At 42.6% G+C, this 20,732-nt stretch overlaps 1 protein-coding gene and 1 long non-coding RNA gene across 3 annotated transcripts in view; both read left to right on the top strand.

Moving 5' to 3' along the window:
- The first annotated feature begins 72 nt into the window (after positions 1-72).
- Positions 73-20,732, top strand: part of ROR1 (receptor tyrosine kinase like orphan receptor 1) — a 165,284-nt gene continuing 144,624 nt past the window's right edge. Inside the window, exon 1 of one of the 2 annotated variants that reach the window (XM_082227556.1) lies at positions 73-191. Coding sequence is in view for 1 of the 2 variants with exons in the window: in XM_082227555.1 (XP_082083681.1) it covers positions 1,008-1,113 (106 nt within the window). In the remaining variant the exon portion in view is untranslated. Of the gene's footprint in view, positions 192-477; positions 1,114-20,732 lie in introns of those variants that run through there. The other variant, XM_082227555.1, reaches the window with a different exon arrangement.
- LOC309534976 overlaps positions 14,573-20,732 on the top strand; it is a 73,757-nt gene continuing 67,597 nt past the window's right edge. The window contains exon 1 of the long non-coding RNA XR_014220941.1: positions 14,573-14,800. This is a non-coding gene — a long non-coding RNA (uncharacterized lncRNA). The remainder of the gene's footprint in view (positions 14,801-20,732) is intronic.

The raw sequence follows: 20,732 nt of genomic DNA, 5'->3' as shown, positions 1-20,732 counted from the left end.
GAAACTGGAAAGTCCTGGCTCCACCCAGAGTCAAATAAAGCCCAGTGCCATCGAGCGACCATGACGCTATCCATACACATATTATACTGTACCTCATTCTGCCTTCCTAACAAAACTTAACACCATGCCCCTCAGCAGGAGCGGACTACTTTTCTCTTGCTTCGGCCGGTAAAACCACAAACCCACTTTAGGTAAGTGCAGTCTTCTGTTAGCTTACTTTCGTTTATTTTCCTGGTTGGATCAAGCCATTTTGCTGCCTGAGGCAAAAGGGCTACATGGTGCAACATCCCCCCCTCACCCCCCCATTACTCATACAGAAGCCAAGCAGACTGGCAGCTTGGTGAGGGAACAGCATCCCCCACAGATCCCCAGAGCAGCAGGTTAGCTTAGGGGGCGCAGGGCAGGCTGTGAGCACCCAGCTCTGTTCTTACCCCTCACCTACTCCCTCCATTGCCTCCCTCTGCCTAATAACAGGACCTTCCCTCAGTTGCCTCAACCTTTCCCATAAACCACGACTAGAGAGCTGTCCTTTTTTATTATTTTTATTTCCTTCTGTGCGGCCTTAAAACTAATTTTGAACGTCTGCGTGCTTTACAAATTAAACTCCCAAGTATTTCAGCGCCTGGCTGGGCCTTCTCCACAGGGGGACGAGGGACTTCCCGCGCCTCTTTCCCGCGCTAACCCAGCAGGGGCCGCTGGTGAGCCGAGCACAAGGGCTGCCTCTCCGGCCGCCTCCAGCCAACGGGGCTGCCTCGGCCTGGGATGGGTCGGCCTGGAGCGCCGCTTTGGGGAAGTGACAAGAAGCGGAGGAGGCTGAGAGCAGCGAGAGAGCGCGCTGGGAGCGGCAGCCACCTCGAGGCAGCGCAGAACCCCGCGAAGGGGAAGGGCAGGGAAGCGGGGACGGGGCAGCCCAAGCGACGTCCCAGCAGCAGCTGCAGCAGCACCTCTGCTCAGGATCCCGTGGATGGTGGAGGGCGCGAGGGCAGACGAGGAGAGCCGGCTCAGGGATGCAGCGGCACCTCCGGCCGCGCGGCTGGGAGAGGAGCCCTTTCCTGCTCCAGCTGCTCTTGTGGCTGCTGCACACGCGGAGCCTGGCGGAGCCCGCAGCCCAAGGTAAGAAGGAGCCAGGCCCCCGGCCGCCCAGGCGTCGCCTCTTTCTCGGCGGGGCTGGAGGATGCGCCGGTTGGGGATTTCCTCCTTCCCTCCCTTCCCTTCTCCTTTCTTGCTTCTCCTCTGCCTTTGGCTCGGCGGCGCTACAAATGCCTGGCCTCCTGGCTCCTTTCTCTCTGTCCCTCCAAGTTGTTGCTTGGAGTTAGGGGGCGGTTTGTCCAAGCTGCGGGTTGCAGGAGAAATTCCTGTAAGTCTGTAAGGCGCTGGATCCGCCAATCCCACAGGGATCCAGTGCAGATGAACAGGGGATCCCCCGGTACACGAAATTCACAGCGGCATTAGGGTGCGAACCCACGCGCGCTCGCACGGGGAAGGGGTTTTCGTGGGGCGCACCTCCAAATAAGTCTGCTCTGTGGGTGAGGGTGATGGATGGTCGGATTCTGAGAAATTGGGGTTTATGGGAGCAAGGATTCAGCCTCTCCCGGAGTGTTAGAGCATAAGAGCCTGTCCAGGCCAGGAGTGTTGCCTCTGGACATGTGCAGAAAGCAGTTTCTCCCAGTATGGGGAGAAGCGAAAACTAGGGTTTGAGTCCTGGTATGTGTCACTGCAAAAATGAACCTACAAGTCGTTTTATACGCACATACCCCCCTTTCCTACGATGCTCCTTCGTTCAAAGTTGCTGACGTTGTGCCTTGCTAACTCCCAATGCCTGCAGTTGTTTTCCTGGGGAGCCGAATTGGGTGGGCGTTGCCCCATGCTTAACTTGCAAAACAAGAGGTCCCGGGGACCCCCGTTCGCTGAGAGTCTCCTCTGCCCAATACCATATATGTGTGGGGTGGTTGTGTTTACTCAGTGGCCGGGTGTGTGTGGAGATACTCTGTACATGCTCAGAAGCAACCCACATTTTCCAACAGCAGGCGCTGAAAACAAAATCTGAGGCTGGAGGACCGTGTCTGCCTGGAGGGGTCTCTCCACTTCGGAGTCGCTGCTGTTCAGGGTTCCTTCGACTTTTCCCGCCTCGTCCTATTCCGTTTGTTTGGCTCTCTCGCCCTCTCTAAGAGCTTTGCCAGGAACCACCCGAGTGTCTCCCCTCAACCCCATCCTCTCTCTCTCTCTTTTGCAATAGTTTGCATTTTGTTGAATGAAACTGGAGGTCGATGCGTGAATCTGAATAAACAAAAGCCTGGAACTCGGCAGTTGTTTACTTTATTGCTCACCCGTTTTCGCACTTTTGTAGCAGAGCTCAGTGAGATCTGTGCATGCATCTGTAAAGGCCAGCACAGCATCTGCAGAGCCTAATGGTAACTGTTTGGTTAGACAGGCTGATCTGTGGATTCCTAAGCATTATCTGAATTGGCACTGAGAAGACGAGAAAGCACAATGGCAACATTTAAAGCTAAATTAATAAGGCAAGCCCAGGCCTTACTAATGGCTCCGTGGGAAGCATTTCAGGGCTTCCTTGTATTTCTTTTTTGGGCTGGTACATAATTGAAAGGGATGATGGTTTGGCTGAGCTGGGGAATTGGACCATGAGGAAATATGGTCCCCTGATAAGGAGTGCCATGGTTCTTAAGGATTGTTTCTGAAAAGTCTTTAAATGCAACTGGAAAGACAATAATTTGTCATTGAAATAGCTGCATCAGAAAGTCTGTAATTCTACACATTTTTTAAAGAAAAAACTATACCTTTGGTTGAATACTGCGTAAAAAGGTGCAGACGTAAGATCACTTATAGTGCAATCCTATGCATGTCTACTTGGAGCCAGCGAGCATGGCAGCCTTAATGTGGATTATCTTAATCTTTGACTGCTCAAGAGAACCTGATGTTGTTGAAGCTAATTTGGTATAGATCTCACCAGTGCTGTGGATGGGAGACACTGCTGAGAGCAATTCTGAGCTTAGGCCATGTCCCTAAATATGGAAATATTAGAAATAAGCCACCCATAAATATAAGCATGTGCCCTTGGTCACTATCCTTTGTCTCTTCTGTCTGATAATTGCAGGCAGGGACCTATTTTCTTCTCTCCCTCTGTCCCTGTTAGAAGACAATGTACTTGATAACACTGCATAAATAACAGAAATCAGTTAGTACTACCCCAGCCATATCCAACTACTCTTCTAATCACAGTCAATCCTTTCTGTGAATGCTTGATGGGTGAAGTAAGGCTTTCTACAATATGTCACTGAATGTGATTGACAACCTTGGGATTGTTATCTTTTCAGGGTTAATGATGAGCACAAGAGGGTGATTTTATGTATATGCTTTGTATGAGACATTCTTAGACCCTATAGTTGTAATATGCATTTCACATGTGCATTAATTGCTATATGCTTTATGATTGCCAGCTGAATGTGTGAACTAGAAAACACTGCACATGAGGTTGTCTTAGGTCATGTGAAAATCTTATACAGTGGTACCTCTGGTTACATACTTAATTCGTTCCGGAAGTCTGTCTTAACCTGAAACTGTTCTTAACCTGAAGCACCACTTTAGCTAATGAGGCCTCCCACTGCTGCCGCGCCGCCACCACCCAATTTCTGTTCTCATCCTGAAGCAAAGTTCTTAACCCAAGGTACTATTTCTGGGTTAGCGGAGTCTGTAACCTGAAGCGTATGTAACCCAAGGTACCACTGTATGTGGTGTTAAATTTGTCGTGTCAAACAAAAACAATGATCGCTGGAACTTTTTTCAGACTTTGCTCTTTCCACAAAACATGGAAAATCAGGATTCTGAAACTTGCAGGGAGTTGAGTACAGTAGGCTTCCCTCTGCAAAAGTTTGACCTCTAGCTGACATACAGTATCTCCAGAGGTAGGGTTTTCCATAAAGAGGACACCTCCACTGAGAAGGCTCTAACTTAGGCCATCATTGTCTAGAGAGAGTCTCAAGAGATCCAAGGATCAGTGGCTGGACTGTGACACATTGGTTAAGGCACTCAGGAAAGTATTTAGGTCCCAAGCTATTTAGGAGCTTAAATATAAACATCCATACTAGAATCAGAAGCAAAAAGGCAGCCAGTGCAAATCACAGATAATAGGTGTAATAGGACTCAGGAACTGAGCATTCTGCAGCCTCTGAACTGCCCTCAAGGACAGCCCCAAGTAGAGCGTGTTACAGTAATCTAGATGTGAGGTTATCATGGCCCAGAAATAGTCCAGGAATAGCCATATATAAGCAAAGTAGACATAGCTCGAAATATTCTTAAGGGACTAGTTGCTTGCAACATATTCTCTGATTCAGCTGAAGTGTGTGCTGGCAACTAACTTTAGTTGCTACAGATTTTTACTTTAGGGAGTAAGAAAGAATTTCCTATTTGTGAGGCCATGTGCAATACTGATCTAATATGATTATATATGCATTTTTAATGTGGAAGGGTGAGTAAAATATCACTTTATTTTGGAAAATACTATGCAGAGAAAAATGTAAAAGCTAATAAGTGGGTGTTATCTTTTTCTTAGGAATATCTTCTGTGGAATTTTAAGTCTATAATTTATCTTTCTGAAGGCTTAAACATTTAATCCAGTATTTAGATAATGTTCTTCTGAGTTTTTACATTTCACATCACTATCACTTCTCTTGTAAAATACTATAACCAAGCTGTCTCTTAAGAGACAAATTTGGAGAGTTTCCCTGCAATTCCAAGCATTCCTTCATATTTCTTCTGTAAAACATCATTCCAAGTTAGACGGTGCATTGTTATTCTTTTGGAACCAGAGCAGGACTCAGAGATAATAATGTCAATAATTATTTTTCTCTGATGTGGCTTTACTCTTATGTTACACATGTGACATTTCTAGCCAGGAAGAAATTGCAACAGGTAGTTTCATAAAGTTTACCCAGTTTGATTTTAATAATATATTTTTTAAAGTTTTAAAAAACATTTTATTGTAGTTCTTTAAGTCTTTTAAATAATTCTAGACCCACAGCACTGAAAATACAGCACAAGATATTACAAAATATTTTACTTCTCAATTAGTAGATGTCAAGGAAATAAACAACTATCTGATTTTTAGAAGACATCTGTGATATCTTAGCAATTTGAAGTTGTTGCTCCTGAAGTTACTCCGATATCGCTAAGTTTGTGAATCTTCTCTCTACATAGTTCACGTGTCTTCCACGTCTGCCAAGTTATGAACAAGCCTTTTCCCTGCACACACAGGCAAACCATAACTAAACCAGGAGGCCTCTAATTAAAGTGTGAAGCTCTTGTTACCAGTTTTGGAACAAACCAGGATAGTAAACCATGGTTTGAATTTTGTTTAATACCCTGGTTTGCTCTGAAGCAGGTAACCAGGGTGAAACCAGGAAACTATGGTTAATTGAAGACTTCTGGTTTGCTTGTGCTGTGAAGGGATAAGCAAAGGGGTTCCATGTACAGGCAAAAAGCTCATTTATGTGTACCGTGGTACCTCGGGTTATATACGCTTCAGGTTACAGACTCTGCTAACCCAGAAATAGTACCCCGGGTTAAGAACTTTGCTTCAGGATGAGAACAGAAATTGTGCAACTGTGGCGCAGCAGCAGCAGGAAGCCCCATTAGCTAAAGTGGTGCTTCAGGTTAAGAACAGTTTCAGGTTAAGAATGGACCTCCAGAACAAGTTAAGTTCTTAACCTGAGGTACCACTGTAATGGTTTAGTAAACTGAGATAGGAACACAGGAGTGATGGGTTAGCTGCAGTTTTCCAGCTTAGCTAAGTATATATAATTTTTATACATGGTGGTACATATATGACTGCTTGCTATTATCTATGCAGAAAGGAAGGAGCCATAATATACTCCATTTGTGATGAACATTTATTGGTTCCATGAGTTGACCCAGACCCATTTTCCCTCCATAACTTTAGAGTTTCATCTGTTCCATAGATGCATACCTGTCAGTGTTTCAAAATCCCAAACAGGTGGATTTACATGCTTTCTGTTGACCTAAAAATCCATCTGTCAAACTCTCTGTCCCTGACCCCTGAGCTCCTCACCCTTTGACCCAAGGTGAAGGGTAAAGCCAATAAACGGATATGGTATTTTAATAGTTCTACTAATTCAGATCACATTTGTGTCTTGTTAAAGGTGAAAATAGAAGACAACTTAAAGCACCAACAGTGAATGCTAGTTTAAGATTGTGCTTAGATAGTTTACATTTTTTAAAAAGAAATATATTTCATCTTGCAAACCTTGAGTTCCCTTAATTGCTGGTGACATTGACAGGAAACCTCAAAAGGGGAAACTTCATAAAGGGGGACATGTATTTATTGGAAAGTAGACTGAAACAAAAGAAAACAAGTAGACACATGTCAAATGCTTTAAGGAGGCAACCCAAATATCTTAACAGCTTGTGTTGGCTGGTGCAAGTCTCTCTGCCTCAGCTTTGCAAGGGAGATTGTGAGATCCATAGGTTGTTCAGAAGGAGTTTCAGGGTGAAGATGGGGATTTAATGTGGAAGTAAACATACCTACCTCGCCAGAGTCCCACCTCTTTGAGCTTTGATGGCCTGAGGATTGGTGCAGCAGAGGGTTTTCTACAATTTCTCTTGCTTTTACCAGCTTGATTCCTGGTGCTTAATATTAGTGGTAGAGTTCAATTTCTGATCTGCATCCCTTGAGAAAGAAGACAATCAGTGGAAAAGGTGGGTGTGTTGAGATGCCAGTTGACCAGCTTGACCTCACTGTCTTAGGTGGAGGAACGTTTTTTAATGATTGCTTGGTTATAATAGAGACCTAGCTGTACAGCTGCAAATAAAACGTTTTAAGTGTGTTTTATGTGCAATATACAATGTGACATTAGATGGCGATGGTGAGCCTTATGGATAGTTCAATGTATTTTGAAAAACCCTTTTTAAAAAAGCATTTTCAGAACGCTTTTTATACGTGTGCAGATTCCACCCTAGTCAAACCAGCCGTGATGGTGGTTAAGGATCTAAACTCCTAGTTTTGCTTCTGTTTGCCATGATGAAAAGAACAGATTTGGTGCACACTGAGGGGGCTTGTGCATGGGCCACACAAAGTCATTTTGCACTGCAGGAGTTTTCTGAACCTATATCCTGTTTGCAGCATTATTTGCCTTGCCTTGTAATAAAAAATAAAAAATCCCCCCCCCCCCCATATAGAAGGGATAAATAATGTTGTACTTGCTGTGGATGTCATCAACAAGGGCAGAAATATGTGAAGAAAGTTATCACACTGGAGTGGATAAAGAAAACAGGGAGGTCTTCCCTAAATTTTGAGACTTTTGAGAGTTAACAGTGGGGAACATACTCTTAGGAAACGAACTATGCAGACTGTGGACCAATATGTACACTGTCTCTTTGGAATGTTTTTGGTGTCAAAGGTGGTGTGCCTATATAAGAAAATGAAATTTAAAAAAGGTGTTACAGGGCCTCCTTGACAGTCTCTTAGGTAGTAAAGTCCTCATCTGAATCTACAGTAATAGTTGCCAACCAAAGGGAAAGATGGGAACAGACTCGAAGGTTATCTGAACATAAGGCATGGTGGTCACTTTACACAACAAATTTTGGGCACTGTTAATGGTGGCAAAGTGGAAGGTAAACGGCGTTCCGTGTGCTGCGCTGGCTCGCCAGATGCAGCTTTGTCACGCTGGCCACGTGACCCGGAAGTGTCTCCGGACAGCGCTGGCCCCCGGCCTATAGATGTGAGATGGGCGCACAAACCCCAGAGTCTGTCAAGACTGGCCCGTTCGGGCAGGGGTACCTTTACTTTACCTTTAAGGGACGCGGGTGGCGCTGTGGGTAAAAGCCTCAGCGCCTAGGGCTTGCCGATCGTAAGGTCGGCGGTTCGAATCCCCGCGGCGGGGTGCGCTCCCGCTGCTCGGTCCCAGCGCCTGCCAACCTAGCAGTTCGAAAGCACCTCCGGGTGCAAGTAGATAAATAGGTACCGCTTACCAGCGGGAAGGTAAACGGCGTTCCGTGTGCTGTGCTGGCTCGCCAGATGCAGCTCTGTCACGCTGGCCACGTGACCCGGAAGTGTCTCCGGACAGCGCTGGCCCCCGGCCTATAGATGTGAGATGGGCGCACAAACCCCAGAGTCTGTCAAGACTGGCCCGTTCGGGCAGGGGTACCTTTACTTTACCTTTAATGGTGGCAAAGTGGAGGACAGACAGATCTGGCCACAATCATAGCTGTTAAGTTCTTAACAGCAAGGCAGCTCCAGGAGACTGTGAAAAGTTGCATTTGGATTTTCTACCCAGCATGTTTTTGTTCAAACCCTGATCCTACATGACCTAGTTCAGGGGTAGGCAGCCTAAGGCTGATCCGGCCCAATCACCTTCTAAATCTGGCCTGCGGATGGTCCAGGAATCAGCGTGTTTTTACATGAGTGGAATGTGCCCTTTTATCTAAAATGCATCTCTGGGTTATTTGTGGGGCATAGGAATTCATACATTATTTCCCCCAAAAAAATATAGTCCAGGCCCCCACAAAGTCTGAGGGATGGTGGACCGGCCCATGGCTGCAAAAGGTTGCTAACCCCAGAGCTAGATTTAAGTTTACCATCATCAAATCATAAGAGTTGGAAGGGACCATGAGGACCATGTTGTCCAACCCCTAGCAATGCAGGAAACTTTCCCAATGTGGGGCTTGACCCTGAGATTAAGAGCCTCATGCTATACCAACTGAGCTAACTTGTTTGTTCCATTTTTACCCTACCTATCGGGGTGGAATAGTAACCGTTCCTAAGGAAGTATTATCTTCACATGTTACTTTAACAAATGTCTTCTGGGAGGTATGTGCTGATTTATATACTCACAAAAAAGTCTGGGTAGCTTAAATTAAACTTTCCCAAGCAAGAGTTAGACATCTGAAGATCACTTGTGAGTACATAAACCTGGAGGAAAAAATGCCTTCCCCGAGGTGTGACACTGGATACTGTTCTTTAGAGACAGGCAGAGAAATGCAGTGGCCATTTGAGACCCTAAAAATCTCACAGTTGAAAATGATTCAAAAACCCCTAACTAAAAGCAGGTGCTTGTTGCACAGATGTTATCTTGCATTCCAGGAATATCTATAAAGCTGCCTAATGCAAAATAAAAACAAATAACTGTGAAATCGGTCGAATAAAAGCATATCTCTTGTCAGAGTTAGCAAAGTCATGTGTTCTTGCTGCTTAAGAAAACTGGTAAACAATGCATTTTTATCACTTTAAAATCTTTGGATATGCTTATTCAGCTATTTTAAGTATTCTGTTATTGTAAAACAGCTGAAATAGAAAGTGTTTATGGTATGGGCGTTCTTGAAAGTAGAGAGAAAGAGAACAATTAAGATTACCAGGAACGTTTCAGGCAGAGCCTGAAATACAGTATTCAAAGTGCTGATTTGACTTCAGAGGCAAACCTAGGGTACCCTTGGCAAGGAGATGTATTGGTGCCTCCCACTCCTCTCGTATCACTTTACCGCACATGCTGCGGTGTGATAATAATAATAATAATAATAATAAATTTTATTTATATCCCGCCCTCCCCAGCCGAAGCCGGGCTCAGGGCGGCTAACAACAATAAAACTAGTTCAACATTCTAAAACATTCATTATAACATTAATTAAATCAAATTAAAATCAAATTAATGGCAACCATCAAGCAAATTTTTGTGCAGATTGCCAGAGGAGGGGGTCAGGCTGCGCCCTGACAAAAGGCCTGGTGGAACAGCTCTGTCTTGCAGGCCCTGCGGAAGGATGCCAGGTCCTGCAGGGCTCTAGTCTCTTGTGACAGAGCGTTCCACCAGATTGGAGCCGCGGCCGAGAAGGCCCTGGCTCTAGTTGAGGCCAGCCTAACCTCTCTGAGGCCTGGGATCTTTAGGGTGTTTTTATTTGCAGACCGTAAATTTCTCTGTGGGACATACCAGGAGAGGCGGTCCCGTAGGTACGAGGGTCCTAGGCCGTATAGGGCTTTAAAGGTAAGTATGAGATGCTTCTGCTGCATTTGATCTTGCTGTGTCTGTGGCGGTGTGACCCCCCCAATACATCATACGTTCCATGTATGGAGTGTGTGATATGGTATTTTTGTGGGGGTGCCCAGGCCTTCGCCAACCCATAGGTATGCCTCTCTTTGACTTATAGAGTCTTGCATGGCTTGGGACCCCAAGTCCTTGTGGACTGCCCCTGCTGCATGCAAGCTTGCTTAGACCAGGCATGGCCAAACTCGGCCCTCCAGCTGTTTTGGGACTACAATTCCCATCATCCCTGACCACTGGCTCTGTAAGCTAGGGATGATGGGAGTTGTATTCCCAAAACAGCTGGAGGGCCAAGTTAGGCCATGCCTGGCCTAGACCCTGAGATTGCCACCAGGTGGTTCCGTTCAGTCTCAGCCCTTCAGTCATAAGGTTCTCATTGTGGATTGGACAATGATTTAGGTCATAAGCAGTAGTGCATATGCAACATGTCTATTTTTACGTGCTACCATATTAATGGCCAGCCCTGTGGGCATGTATTAATTATATCAGAATTAACAGTGAGGGTTACTTCAATTGACGTTATGGTACTCCCCATTTCCTACAAACTGTAATAAATATTAATTGAATTTTGGGAGACTTGAACAGAATTCAGTTTATTGTAGGGCAGTTATTAAGTAAAATGATGATTTCAGTTTTATCAGTCTGGTAGTTTTAATGCACTCGCCAACCTGCTGTCTGGGACACGTTCCCCCTTTCAAACCCCCTCCCCCTTTGATTCAGTGCTGAATATGTGGTTCATAAAGAACTCTTCCCACCAGCACACCTAAATAATATACTTTCCCATCATGGAGCCTCCCCATACATTAGTAATTTGCATAGAATTATAGCATTCCAGTGTCATGATATTATATATATCTAGGTGTCGTGGGCTTATCATGTGATATATTATCCTTAAAAAAACCCCAACCCTTTATAAACTTGAACTCAGACATCAAAGTAATTTGGAGAGCGTTTAAAGCTGAGAAGTGATAATGTGAAAAGAGTATTTAACCCTTTATCTGCCATCCTTTCCCTCTCCCCTTGATATCTTCCCCCAGGTGCTTAGAGTTTATGACGATAAATATACATTTTATTTATCCATCCATTCATTTTTCTTTCTTAAGGAGATTTATATCCTGCTCCTTATACTCCATTCAGGACAACTAATAATAATGGAAACAAACTGTGAAATACAACAATGTTCTGCAAATATAATGTAACAAAAACAATATAGTAAAAACAAAGTCACATGCAGTAGGTAAAGCAAAGGCATCAGATAAAAAACAAAAATTGGAAAAGCCTGTCTTAACAAAAATGTTTTTTTAAAAAATGGCGAAACATCATAAGAAAGTGGATTAGCTGAACCTCATGGGGCAAGAGTTCTGTTTAGGTGCCGCTGTGGAGGAGAAGGGCCCTACTCTCATGTCAATCAAAATAATGAAAGTGGCTGACCATATCAGGCATCTGCTGCTTGCAAGCAATCTCCACCATCTCCTCTTTTGCTGTTGCCAAACTCTGGGTTTGTATTCCAGTCATGTGCCTCACGCCTTCATATGTCAGTGATGCCAGTTAAGTCAGACCCCTAACTGTTCGGCAAGGCCGTTGATTTTTCCTTTTTTTCATTTCTCATGTCTGCAGTTCAAATTCATCACAGTTCACTTTCTCTCTGCCAATATTCCCTCAGAGCAGACTTAATGCTGGATAGCCCAGAGCTTTCGAATGACCTTGGAGACTGCAATCTAGACCGTAAGCCTAGAAGTGCTAATTGTGTTTCTGTGTTCATATCTGATGTTCATATCCTTCTATAATAAAACTGGTATCCCATTGAGAGAAGGACCTATTAAGGTATACAGTATTGCATTGGTGCTTTTTCTCTAAGTGATTCATCAGGATGATCCTTACAGAAGAGGTGTTTTTTTTTCTTGTTTAGGATTATGCTGGAACCCTTTGGGTGTATTGCATTATAGCCACTATAGGTTTAGGGATCAACCCTCATAATTCACTGCCTCTTTTCTAAGCCACTCTCCCCACCCTTTGGCTATTAAAACTTTGTGTGGGTATAGGGAGAAAGCAGCAATTTACCAGCGCTGTCCTTTAGAATGGTTTTTGTGTAGTGAAGCTTGGATTCCTTTGACTGGTGAAAAGAGCTGAGAAATGAAGCTCAGTTCTGTGGCCTAAGGGGTTGCAGCAGGAAGCAATTCTTGTGGTGTTAAAGCAGATTGTTTTTGTTCCCTCTTACTTTCATTCCTGAAGCTTTTGTTGTGAAATCTTATACATTGGATGATAATTGGCTAATAGAAGCCAGTCTGCATAGTGCATTTTTATGCAAATATAAGCATGTTATAGAATTGCTAATCACTGGAATCTCTGATATTGCAGACATCTGGATAAACCCTGGATGAATTAAACCCTCACTGAGCAAATCCCCATGAGGTTAAGTATGTTGCATTCCAATCTTTCCTCCTGCTGGCTGCAACAACTTGGAGGGTTTTATTTAAGGTTAGGGGTTGCTTGTCTGTATAGAATTTAATATTGCATTAAAATATTGTGCCTTTTGATAAAGAGATACAAATTTACAGTAAATACTAAGGAGACAAAACTGGTAATAGCTTGAACCTGCGGGCCCACTAAGATATATTACCACCTTATGGAATTGCTACATGAGATCAGTGTGGTTCATACACTATCTATAATGTCTGCTTTGACTCCTGCTATCATTGGAAGCTATTTTTCATTGTTGGTTTGCAAGTTCTCTTGTGTTTTCCAAGACTTTGATCCATTTTTCTAGATGCATTTCACTGAGAAATACATATGTGTTTTCTTCATCAGCTGTCCGAACAATGGATAGGCTCCCTCCCTGAAATTGCAGCATTAATCCTTATTAATATTGATTCTTGGTGTCCTGCCTTCCCCTTCAGTCACTTAGGATTCTGTGGAGGACAGTGGTGATGCTTCTGGGATTTCATCTACTCATGCAGTGGTCTACTTGCTTGCATAGAATTACTCTTGTGCCCATAGTTAATACTTAGGTGAGATATTTGTGTTCATTTTTGTTCTGATTATAATTTGTCAGAATGTGTAGCATATCATTTCCTGACAGCTTAATGTGTATAATAATGTATTGTACTTTGAGAATCCAGAAGAAAACAATTCCATAATTAAGGAGTACCCATGGAATATGTCCACCCTCTTTCTTCCTCCTCCTGTGCTATCTTACCTTAGGCTTAGGCCACTGTAGGCTAGTAATGAGGCAGTACAATTTTTGCACAGGGGACCTTACCTCCTCAGGTTTCATGTAGGGTTGTGCATAAAAAATATATGTTAAGAACTGGCCACTTCAAAGTGAATACTTAAACTGTCTTTGCTGAACTGAATAGATGAGCTTTCTTACATCCTTTGATCAACTGAATTTGTTCAGCTGTTTCTAAGCAACTATTATACCAAGCTAGTTGCAAGGTAAAGTGATTGAGATTGGTTCACATGGTGCCAAAAGACCATTTCAACCATTTTTAGAGCCAAATCTAATAAAATGCTCAGAATAAGAACAGCAGGTTTCCAGTGAGGGAGATTGCAAGCAGTGTGCCTACATGGCATCCACCCCACCCCCACCCCCCGCCGCTTATTGCCAAGTCTGTGAAGAGCCCATTTTTCAAACCATGGCTTATTGTCAGTTCTGCTGCTCTTGGAATTACTTCAGATAATCCCATAAGATGATAAAAAGACCTAAGGGTAACAATCCTGTCTTTCTAAGTAAGGGGATTACGGGTGTATCTATTAAATGTAATTATTTAAGAGGTTAAACTTACACATGTTACCTGTCAAAGCAAGTGTTAGAACTATTTGGATCTTTAAGAGAATGCATATGTTATACCTACAAAGCTCTTATTTTTGTTCTGCTCTTATATAAATGTAACTCTCTCTTTAAAGACATGGTTGAAGTGGAAAAACTGCTCATGATCTTAAGTATGTGATGCTAACTTATCTTGAATTCTTTCCTTTCAGTTGGCAATGGAAAGATCTGATATTATCCCCTTGTCAAGTGAAATTTAAATTCCCCCTCCCCATTTTTTCATACTTTGAAAGGACTTCAGTGGAAACTCTTAATGAGCTGGCCAGATTTCAATAGTTGTGTGGTGTATAATTTTCAACCTGGGAACTAATTTCTTATGTTTGTAATGTTTAGAGTGTTAGTTTAGTCACGGGAAACCCAAAAATCTTTCTCACCTACAAAGCTCACTAGGTGATAGGCATGATTTACCAGCCACTGTCCTCTCCACCACTTGGCCCAAAAAGGGAATATTCACCACTGGATGGTAGGTGTTCAGCTCCTGACAGTTCAGGGAGAGCTTTAGCATACCAACATTCCTTTCAAGGTCATAGTTACCACCTTCTGTAAGGTGCATTTACAATTCCCTGGGCCCGCTCAGTCAATCCCCTCAAAGTACCGGTACAAAGCTAAGACGAGCAGGGGTGGGGTGACCTCCTTCAAGTGCCTTGTCAACATAATCTGGCCACAAGAACTGAAACTGATCCCGTGTACAGCACTAAGACCTTGGACACTTTGCATATTGCAACTCCAGCACCATCAAGTTAATAGTAAATATGGGCAACTTTTGTCCTCAAAGTTCCTTGCAGCTTTTGTCACAATTGACCTCAGAAGGTTCTGTTGTCCCAGAAGATAGACTGGGACCAACCAGCTGCTTCACTATTCTGAAAAGTTCAGCTGGATGTCAACTTGAGGATGCAGTGGGGACTGGAAAGTTAGCTCTCTTTGCTGCTGCCATGCAGTAGGCTTGACTATACACACTCATGACTGTGCTCAAGTCAGGGGTGGACTTTGGTAATATGCCGCCCTGAGTGAGGACAAAATTTGGTGCACCCCTAATAACTATTATTTTCATGCTCTTGCCTTCTGTTCTGTGTCCCCTCAGCTTGGAGCCCTTTGCAGGGGAAGCCTGCACACCACCCTAAATCCAATGTTGGCTCAGTCATATTCACTATGAAAGCTATTCTGCCGGTGCTGCAGCCATGATCCAAGTCTTCAGCGCCTCAGAATACCAAGGAGCAATTTTAGAAGGCCAATGCCAGGCAAGCCGCTCTGGAGCAGACATACAACAATTGGGGTGGCACCACCTAAAGGGCCCTCTCACGGCTCTCACCTCCTCAACATAAATTCACCCACTGCACCTTCTTTTTCTGTTTGTTTGCTTTTATTCCATGATCAGAAAAGACATGTTGCATGTACAGTTATCACCTGACTTCCGACAATAATAATACTTGGAGTGAGCAACGTGGAAGAAGTGGCTGGATATAGTCTAGTTACCCCAAAGTCACCTTAGCTCCTGTGTCAGTCAACCTGTTTAATTCCCCCCTTAATTGTTCTGCTCTTGCTAGAGGAGAGTTCACATTCTGTGGAAATATTGCCTTAAAAAATCACCAGATTTTGTCTTCTCTGTTCTAAGAACAGCAGAGTCAACCAGGTGTCCATAATCAGTCTAGGCATGCAGTCTAGTTTTAAATCTGGGTTTTCAACATTTTAAAGTACTGGTTGGTCCAGTAAGGGAGATAAATACTGTATAGTATATCCAAATAATGTCTACTAAAACAACATACAGTTAATGCAAACTTGAAAGAAGTATTTTTTTAATGACCTATATCTCTTAAAAAATTATTTCATAAGTCACATATTTATGGTGGAACAAGTGGATAGTATTCTAAATGTCGTTGTGCTTTATTCTTTAAGGGGGGGGGAATGATAGAAAAACCAAACCCCAAGTTATTTTAATTCAGGGAATTTGCTCTCCTGAATGGGAAATGGTTGCTTTCTTTGCTTGTCTGTGTGGCCTTTTTGTTTATACTGGCTTGCTCACAATTTGTTCAGTGAAAAGATTCATTTTAGTCCGCAAAAATGTGTTTGTTGACTATAGCCTTGAGGTTATTTCTGCATCCTTTTGAGTTTTCATGGTTTTGTTCAAAGTAAAATGGTTTTATTGTGTTTCAAAGTGATGATTATTCATACAGTATTGCACAATTTATGGGTAGTCCCTGTTTGAGAACCAAACTGTCCTGTGAAATTCAATGTTTAGGATCTTGTATTAAGTGGTACTTAGCTGATTAATGTTTTTAAGTTTGTCAAGACTTTGAAGGAATACTGTAGTTATTAAAAATAGGTGAAACCCAGTGGAAGGGGAAAAATTAGGACACCTGTGATGAGATATTTTGACAACTTTGTTAGGTCGGTGTCAGCCCCTTGGCCTACAGTGTCCCTTACTAGCAACACCGAACAAATCGTAAGATTCAGACATGACCTCACTACTAAGTTACCAATGCTTTGCTAATAGAATTTTCCATTGTGGTGCCTCTGTTGACCCATTGCAGAAGTTGCATGTTTGAGCCTATCTCATGTGATATCTTGAATGTTTGAAGTCTTGGTCTGATTTAATTTACAGTATTTTGGAAGGAGTATACTGAAAACTAGGTAGTCTAAGGCTTCCTAGTGTATCTGACATAGCATTTACATACACACTTACCTGGAAATAAGCTTCTGTAACACATTGGGACTAACTTCCGAGTAAACACGCATTGGATCACATTGTAATGTCTCCTATTATGTTTCTGTCATAGGCAGATATGGCAGTGCAAATGCTGAAGGTTGAGGTGTAATAAGGTAATATGTTAGCTTTGAGGCCTGTTAAATCTCTAGGTTGCTTTGTAACCAAATATCTCTCCCCTCCCCCTTTGTGTCACTGCTCATCTTTTATGACACCGTCAACCATTTTGCAAAATATATGCCCCTGGGAGAATCCTTCCATAGTGTGTGTTTCGGGTTGGATTGCTATCCAAATCACTGTGACTTTCTTTGCTGAGCCTAAGTGACAACTTTCATGCCAATAATGTATATTTTATGCTGTGGCGGATGAAGAACAGCAGCCGTTTTCTAAGCTTTCATCTTCTTGTGTAATGCATCTGAAACATGCGGTCACCAGATGAACATTGATCCTTGGCCAGGATTTTGTTTTGTTTTGTTTTTGCTTTTGAAGCTTTGTTTCCTCTGTGAGGGGTGAATAGTTACAAGGGGTTTAGTAAACAGAGTATATCTCTCTTTACACATACTACACTTACAGGATTACAATTGGGATTTTACTTCCTTCTGAGTAGACAATAAGATTCGGCTGTAACGGTCTGCTCTACCCCACCTTTCCTCCAAGGATCTCAAGGCAACATTTTATTCTCACAGCTACTGTGCAAAGATAGGTTAGTTAGGCCAAGAGATAACGACTGGCAACAAGGTCACCCAGTGAGCTCTATGGCTGAGTGGGGATATGAAACCGGGCTGTGAGTCTGATGTGCTAACAGTGTATCACACTGACTTTGGATATCTTGTATTTCTAAAAATGGCTGCATCTGACATTAACTGCATCTTGTATTTTGTGTTTCATTTTATTTGGGAGCTCAAGCTCTTTGAAATCTAAGCACGCACACCATTGCAATTCCCAATGTTTCTCTGGTTTTGTTTTGTTTTTAGTCCTTTAGAAAACTGAGTCAACCATACCAAGTTAGATTGGATGCCTTATCATCTTGCCTATTCACCAAGTTGACCTCCACATAGTTATGCTGGACACTGTTATGCATTTAGCAGTGGGCAGCCCACTCTTATAGGTAGTCTTTAGCCGCGTGTGTACAGTTCATTACATGTGCAAAGATACAGGGGCTTTTGTTTTTAGTAGACTACAAACTAAAACAAGGTCTGTGTGACAAAGAGGATAAAAAGGCAAATATGACAGGACTTATTTGGGCTGCTGTACTCATTTATTGTAACAATGCTGTAAATAAAGTACCTGTATCTAGATAAATAAATAAAATAAAAAAGGCAAATGTGATTATGGCTTGCATCAAAAGAAGTATAGTATCCATGAAACATAATGGTATCATACCATACAGTGGTGCCTTGGGTTACAGACGCTTCAGGTTATAGACTCCGCTAACCCAGAAATAGTAACTCGGGTTAAGAACTTTGCTTCAGGATGAGAACGGAAATCGTGCAGCGGCAGTAAGGCGGCAGCAGGAGGCCCTATTAGCTAAAGTGGAACCTCAGGTTAAGAACAGTTTCAGTGATACCTCAGGTTAAGAACAGACCTCCAGAACGAATTAAGTTCTTAACCCGAGGTACCAGTGTATTCTGCTTTGATCACATCTCACGTGGTGTACTGTGTGCAGTATACAGCTGCTCAAGAAGGATATCAACAAACTGGATGTATCCAGAACAGGGTAACAAAGATGATGAGTTGCCAAGAGAACAAGAGGAAAGGTTGAAGGGCTTGAGTACAGTTGCCCCCAACAGGTGATTAAGAAGTAAGATGATAGACATCTTCAAATATTCAAATATGTGCCAAATATGTGATGGAGATACTTCGTTTGCTGTTGCTTCAGAAGGTAGGACCCAAGCCAAAGTGTTCAAATTATGAGAAAAGAGGATTTCGACTAAACACAAGAACTTCCTAATGGTAAGAATTGTTTCACAGTGGAACAGGATGCATTGAAAGGTGGTGGACTCTGCTTCTTTCTAGGTTTTAAGGAAACGCTAGATGCCTCCCATTAGGGGCATTATAGTAGTGATTGCAAGAAGCCAAGGATAGCTGTTGGTGGTTGTGCTTTGTTAGTGTCATCTCAGTTTGGTTGTAACATAAAGCTAAGTTTCATGACTTGTTGCTTCCACTTGTGCCAGGACAGGACCAAAGCATGTTGCTTGTTTGTGGTAAACCATTAACTCTGGTTTATTGTGATGTGTGAATGGGGTCTGCCTGAAGTGGTACGGTCCACACAGGTTTAGCACGTCTTTGAAAACTAGACATAGTTCTTGCACTACAAAGCTGTGCAATGGCAGGGGCTGAGTGTCAGTAACTGCTAGGGATGATGGCAGTATACTGTGTCCAGTACTGGAAGTTGAATGTGTCAGCATACCAGTTGCTGGAGAGCACAAGTGGGGAGGTTTTTGTTGCACTCATATCCTGCTTGTGGACTTCTTGATGTGAGGGCACTTGGTGCATTCACTCATAGCATCCAGCACACAACCCTCTGATAAAACATTTATGCATCCATCTAATTCCTCATTATCTACAGTAGAGGACTGGAAATCCGGCAAACTGAGTTCTCCTTCTAGGCCTGTCTTTGGCTTGCTATGTGACCTTGGCTAGGTTTCTTGCTTCCTCATTTGTAAAATGGGCACTAATAATATTTATCCACCTGTGCAACACACTTTCACATCCTTGAATCTATGAAAGGTGCTTCTGTATAAGAAACACAAGGCAGCATTATTAATAATTTCACATGGAGAAAAAACTTAATGACTATTTGGGGCAGGTTAACGGTTTATTTCACAAATAGGCAAGATGTTGTAGCAGAGAACAACATGGTCTTGCCTTTGTAAAGGAAGAGAAAAGGTTTAAACTGGGCAAAAATGAATGAAATAGATGGAAATCCTGTTTCTTGTTGTCTCCAGTTATTACTTTTGAATATTTATTTTACACGATTTAGTGGCCATGAAAAATTATGGACCAGCAATCAGTAGAAGTCTTTTACATTTTTCTCTAGAGGAGGAGGATCTGTACTGCAGACTTATTAAAAGTTCAGCTGACTGAGCGGGGCAGGAGAGTGCTTTGAGAGAGAAAAGATGAATGCTTGGATCCTAAATTGCTTCTCCTTTTACATAAAGTACATGTGTGATTTCTACAAATTCCTCACACCGTATCCTACACCTTTCTTGAGAATCCTCCAACTCCTTCGAGCAAATTTTTCTGGGGGCATAGGAAGGGGAAAGCTGTGTTTCATTAATGTGAATTTTGTTCTTTTCATAGAAAGTTAGGATCCAAGCCAGTGTTTGTGCATGTGCATATATCTCACTAGCCTCACATATTTATTATTTAATCATTGATTATTATTACTATTAGTTCAATATGTATTCTCCCCTTCTTCCCAAAGGAGCTAATACATATATGTGCTCATGTATACATATAAATATCCTAAACACGTGACTAAAATTGTGTGGCATGCTGGCCTTTGCTAGGACCCTGAGGCTGTATTTTCACTCCTTATTGCTATAAGGTTTAGATTCTAGCAGAGGCTATGCATTATATCAGTGCTGGAAGAATTAACCGTCTTTCAAGCACCCAAATGAGAATGCACTTACTTGCATGCAGGTGGTAAGATTAACTACTCTTAAAATTATAATTGTATTTTGATGGAGGGATTGTGCATGTGGAAAGAGGACATTAAAATGACTTTTCTGACTGGTCCTACACCTGCTTACTTGGAAGTGGTTCTACTGTATTAAGTAGAGTTCCAGTTAAGTGAGCTTAGGATGGAAGCCCAAATTTGTAAAGATGGAAAAAAAGAATTGTACTAATAAAGTCTACACATGATACTTATAATGGTCATTGGAGTTCTGTTTGTAATGGTTCATGCAGGTATATGAAATTGGACTTTATAAGTGTCACATATTGCATCATGGTGAATTTCAAACATTAATCTAGATGTTGGCAGAGAGAATTGCCCATGCCTGGCTTGTTAATTCGTCAGCAAAGATCATGACTTTATATGTCTACCCTATGCATTTGTTCATAAAGATTCATGATGCATTAATTGCCTTAATCTAGAGGGTGGTGCAAAATGTGTATGAACGATTTAGGTCGATCA

The sequence above is a fragment of the Podarcis vaucheri genome, assembly GCF_965113315.1.
Source record: "Podarcis vaucheri genome assembly, chromosome: 6".
Classification (NCBI taxonomy): domain Eukaryota; kingdom Metazoa; phylum Chordata; class Lepidosauria; order Squamata; family Lacertidae; genus Podarcis; species Podarcis vaucheri.
This window is presented reverse-complemented; position numbering and strand designations above follow the sequence as displayed.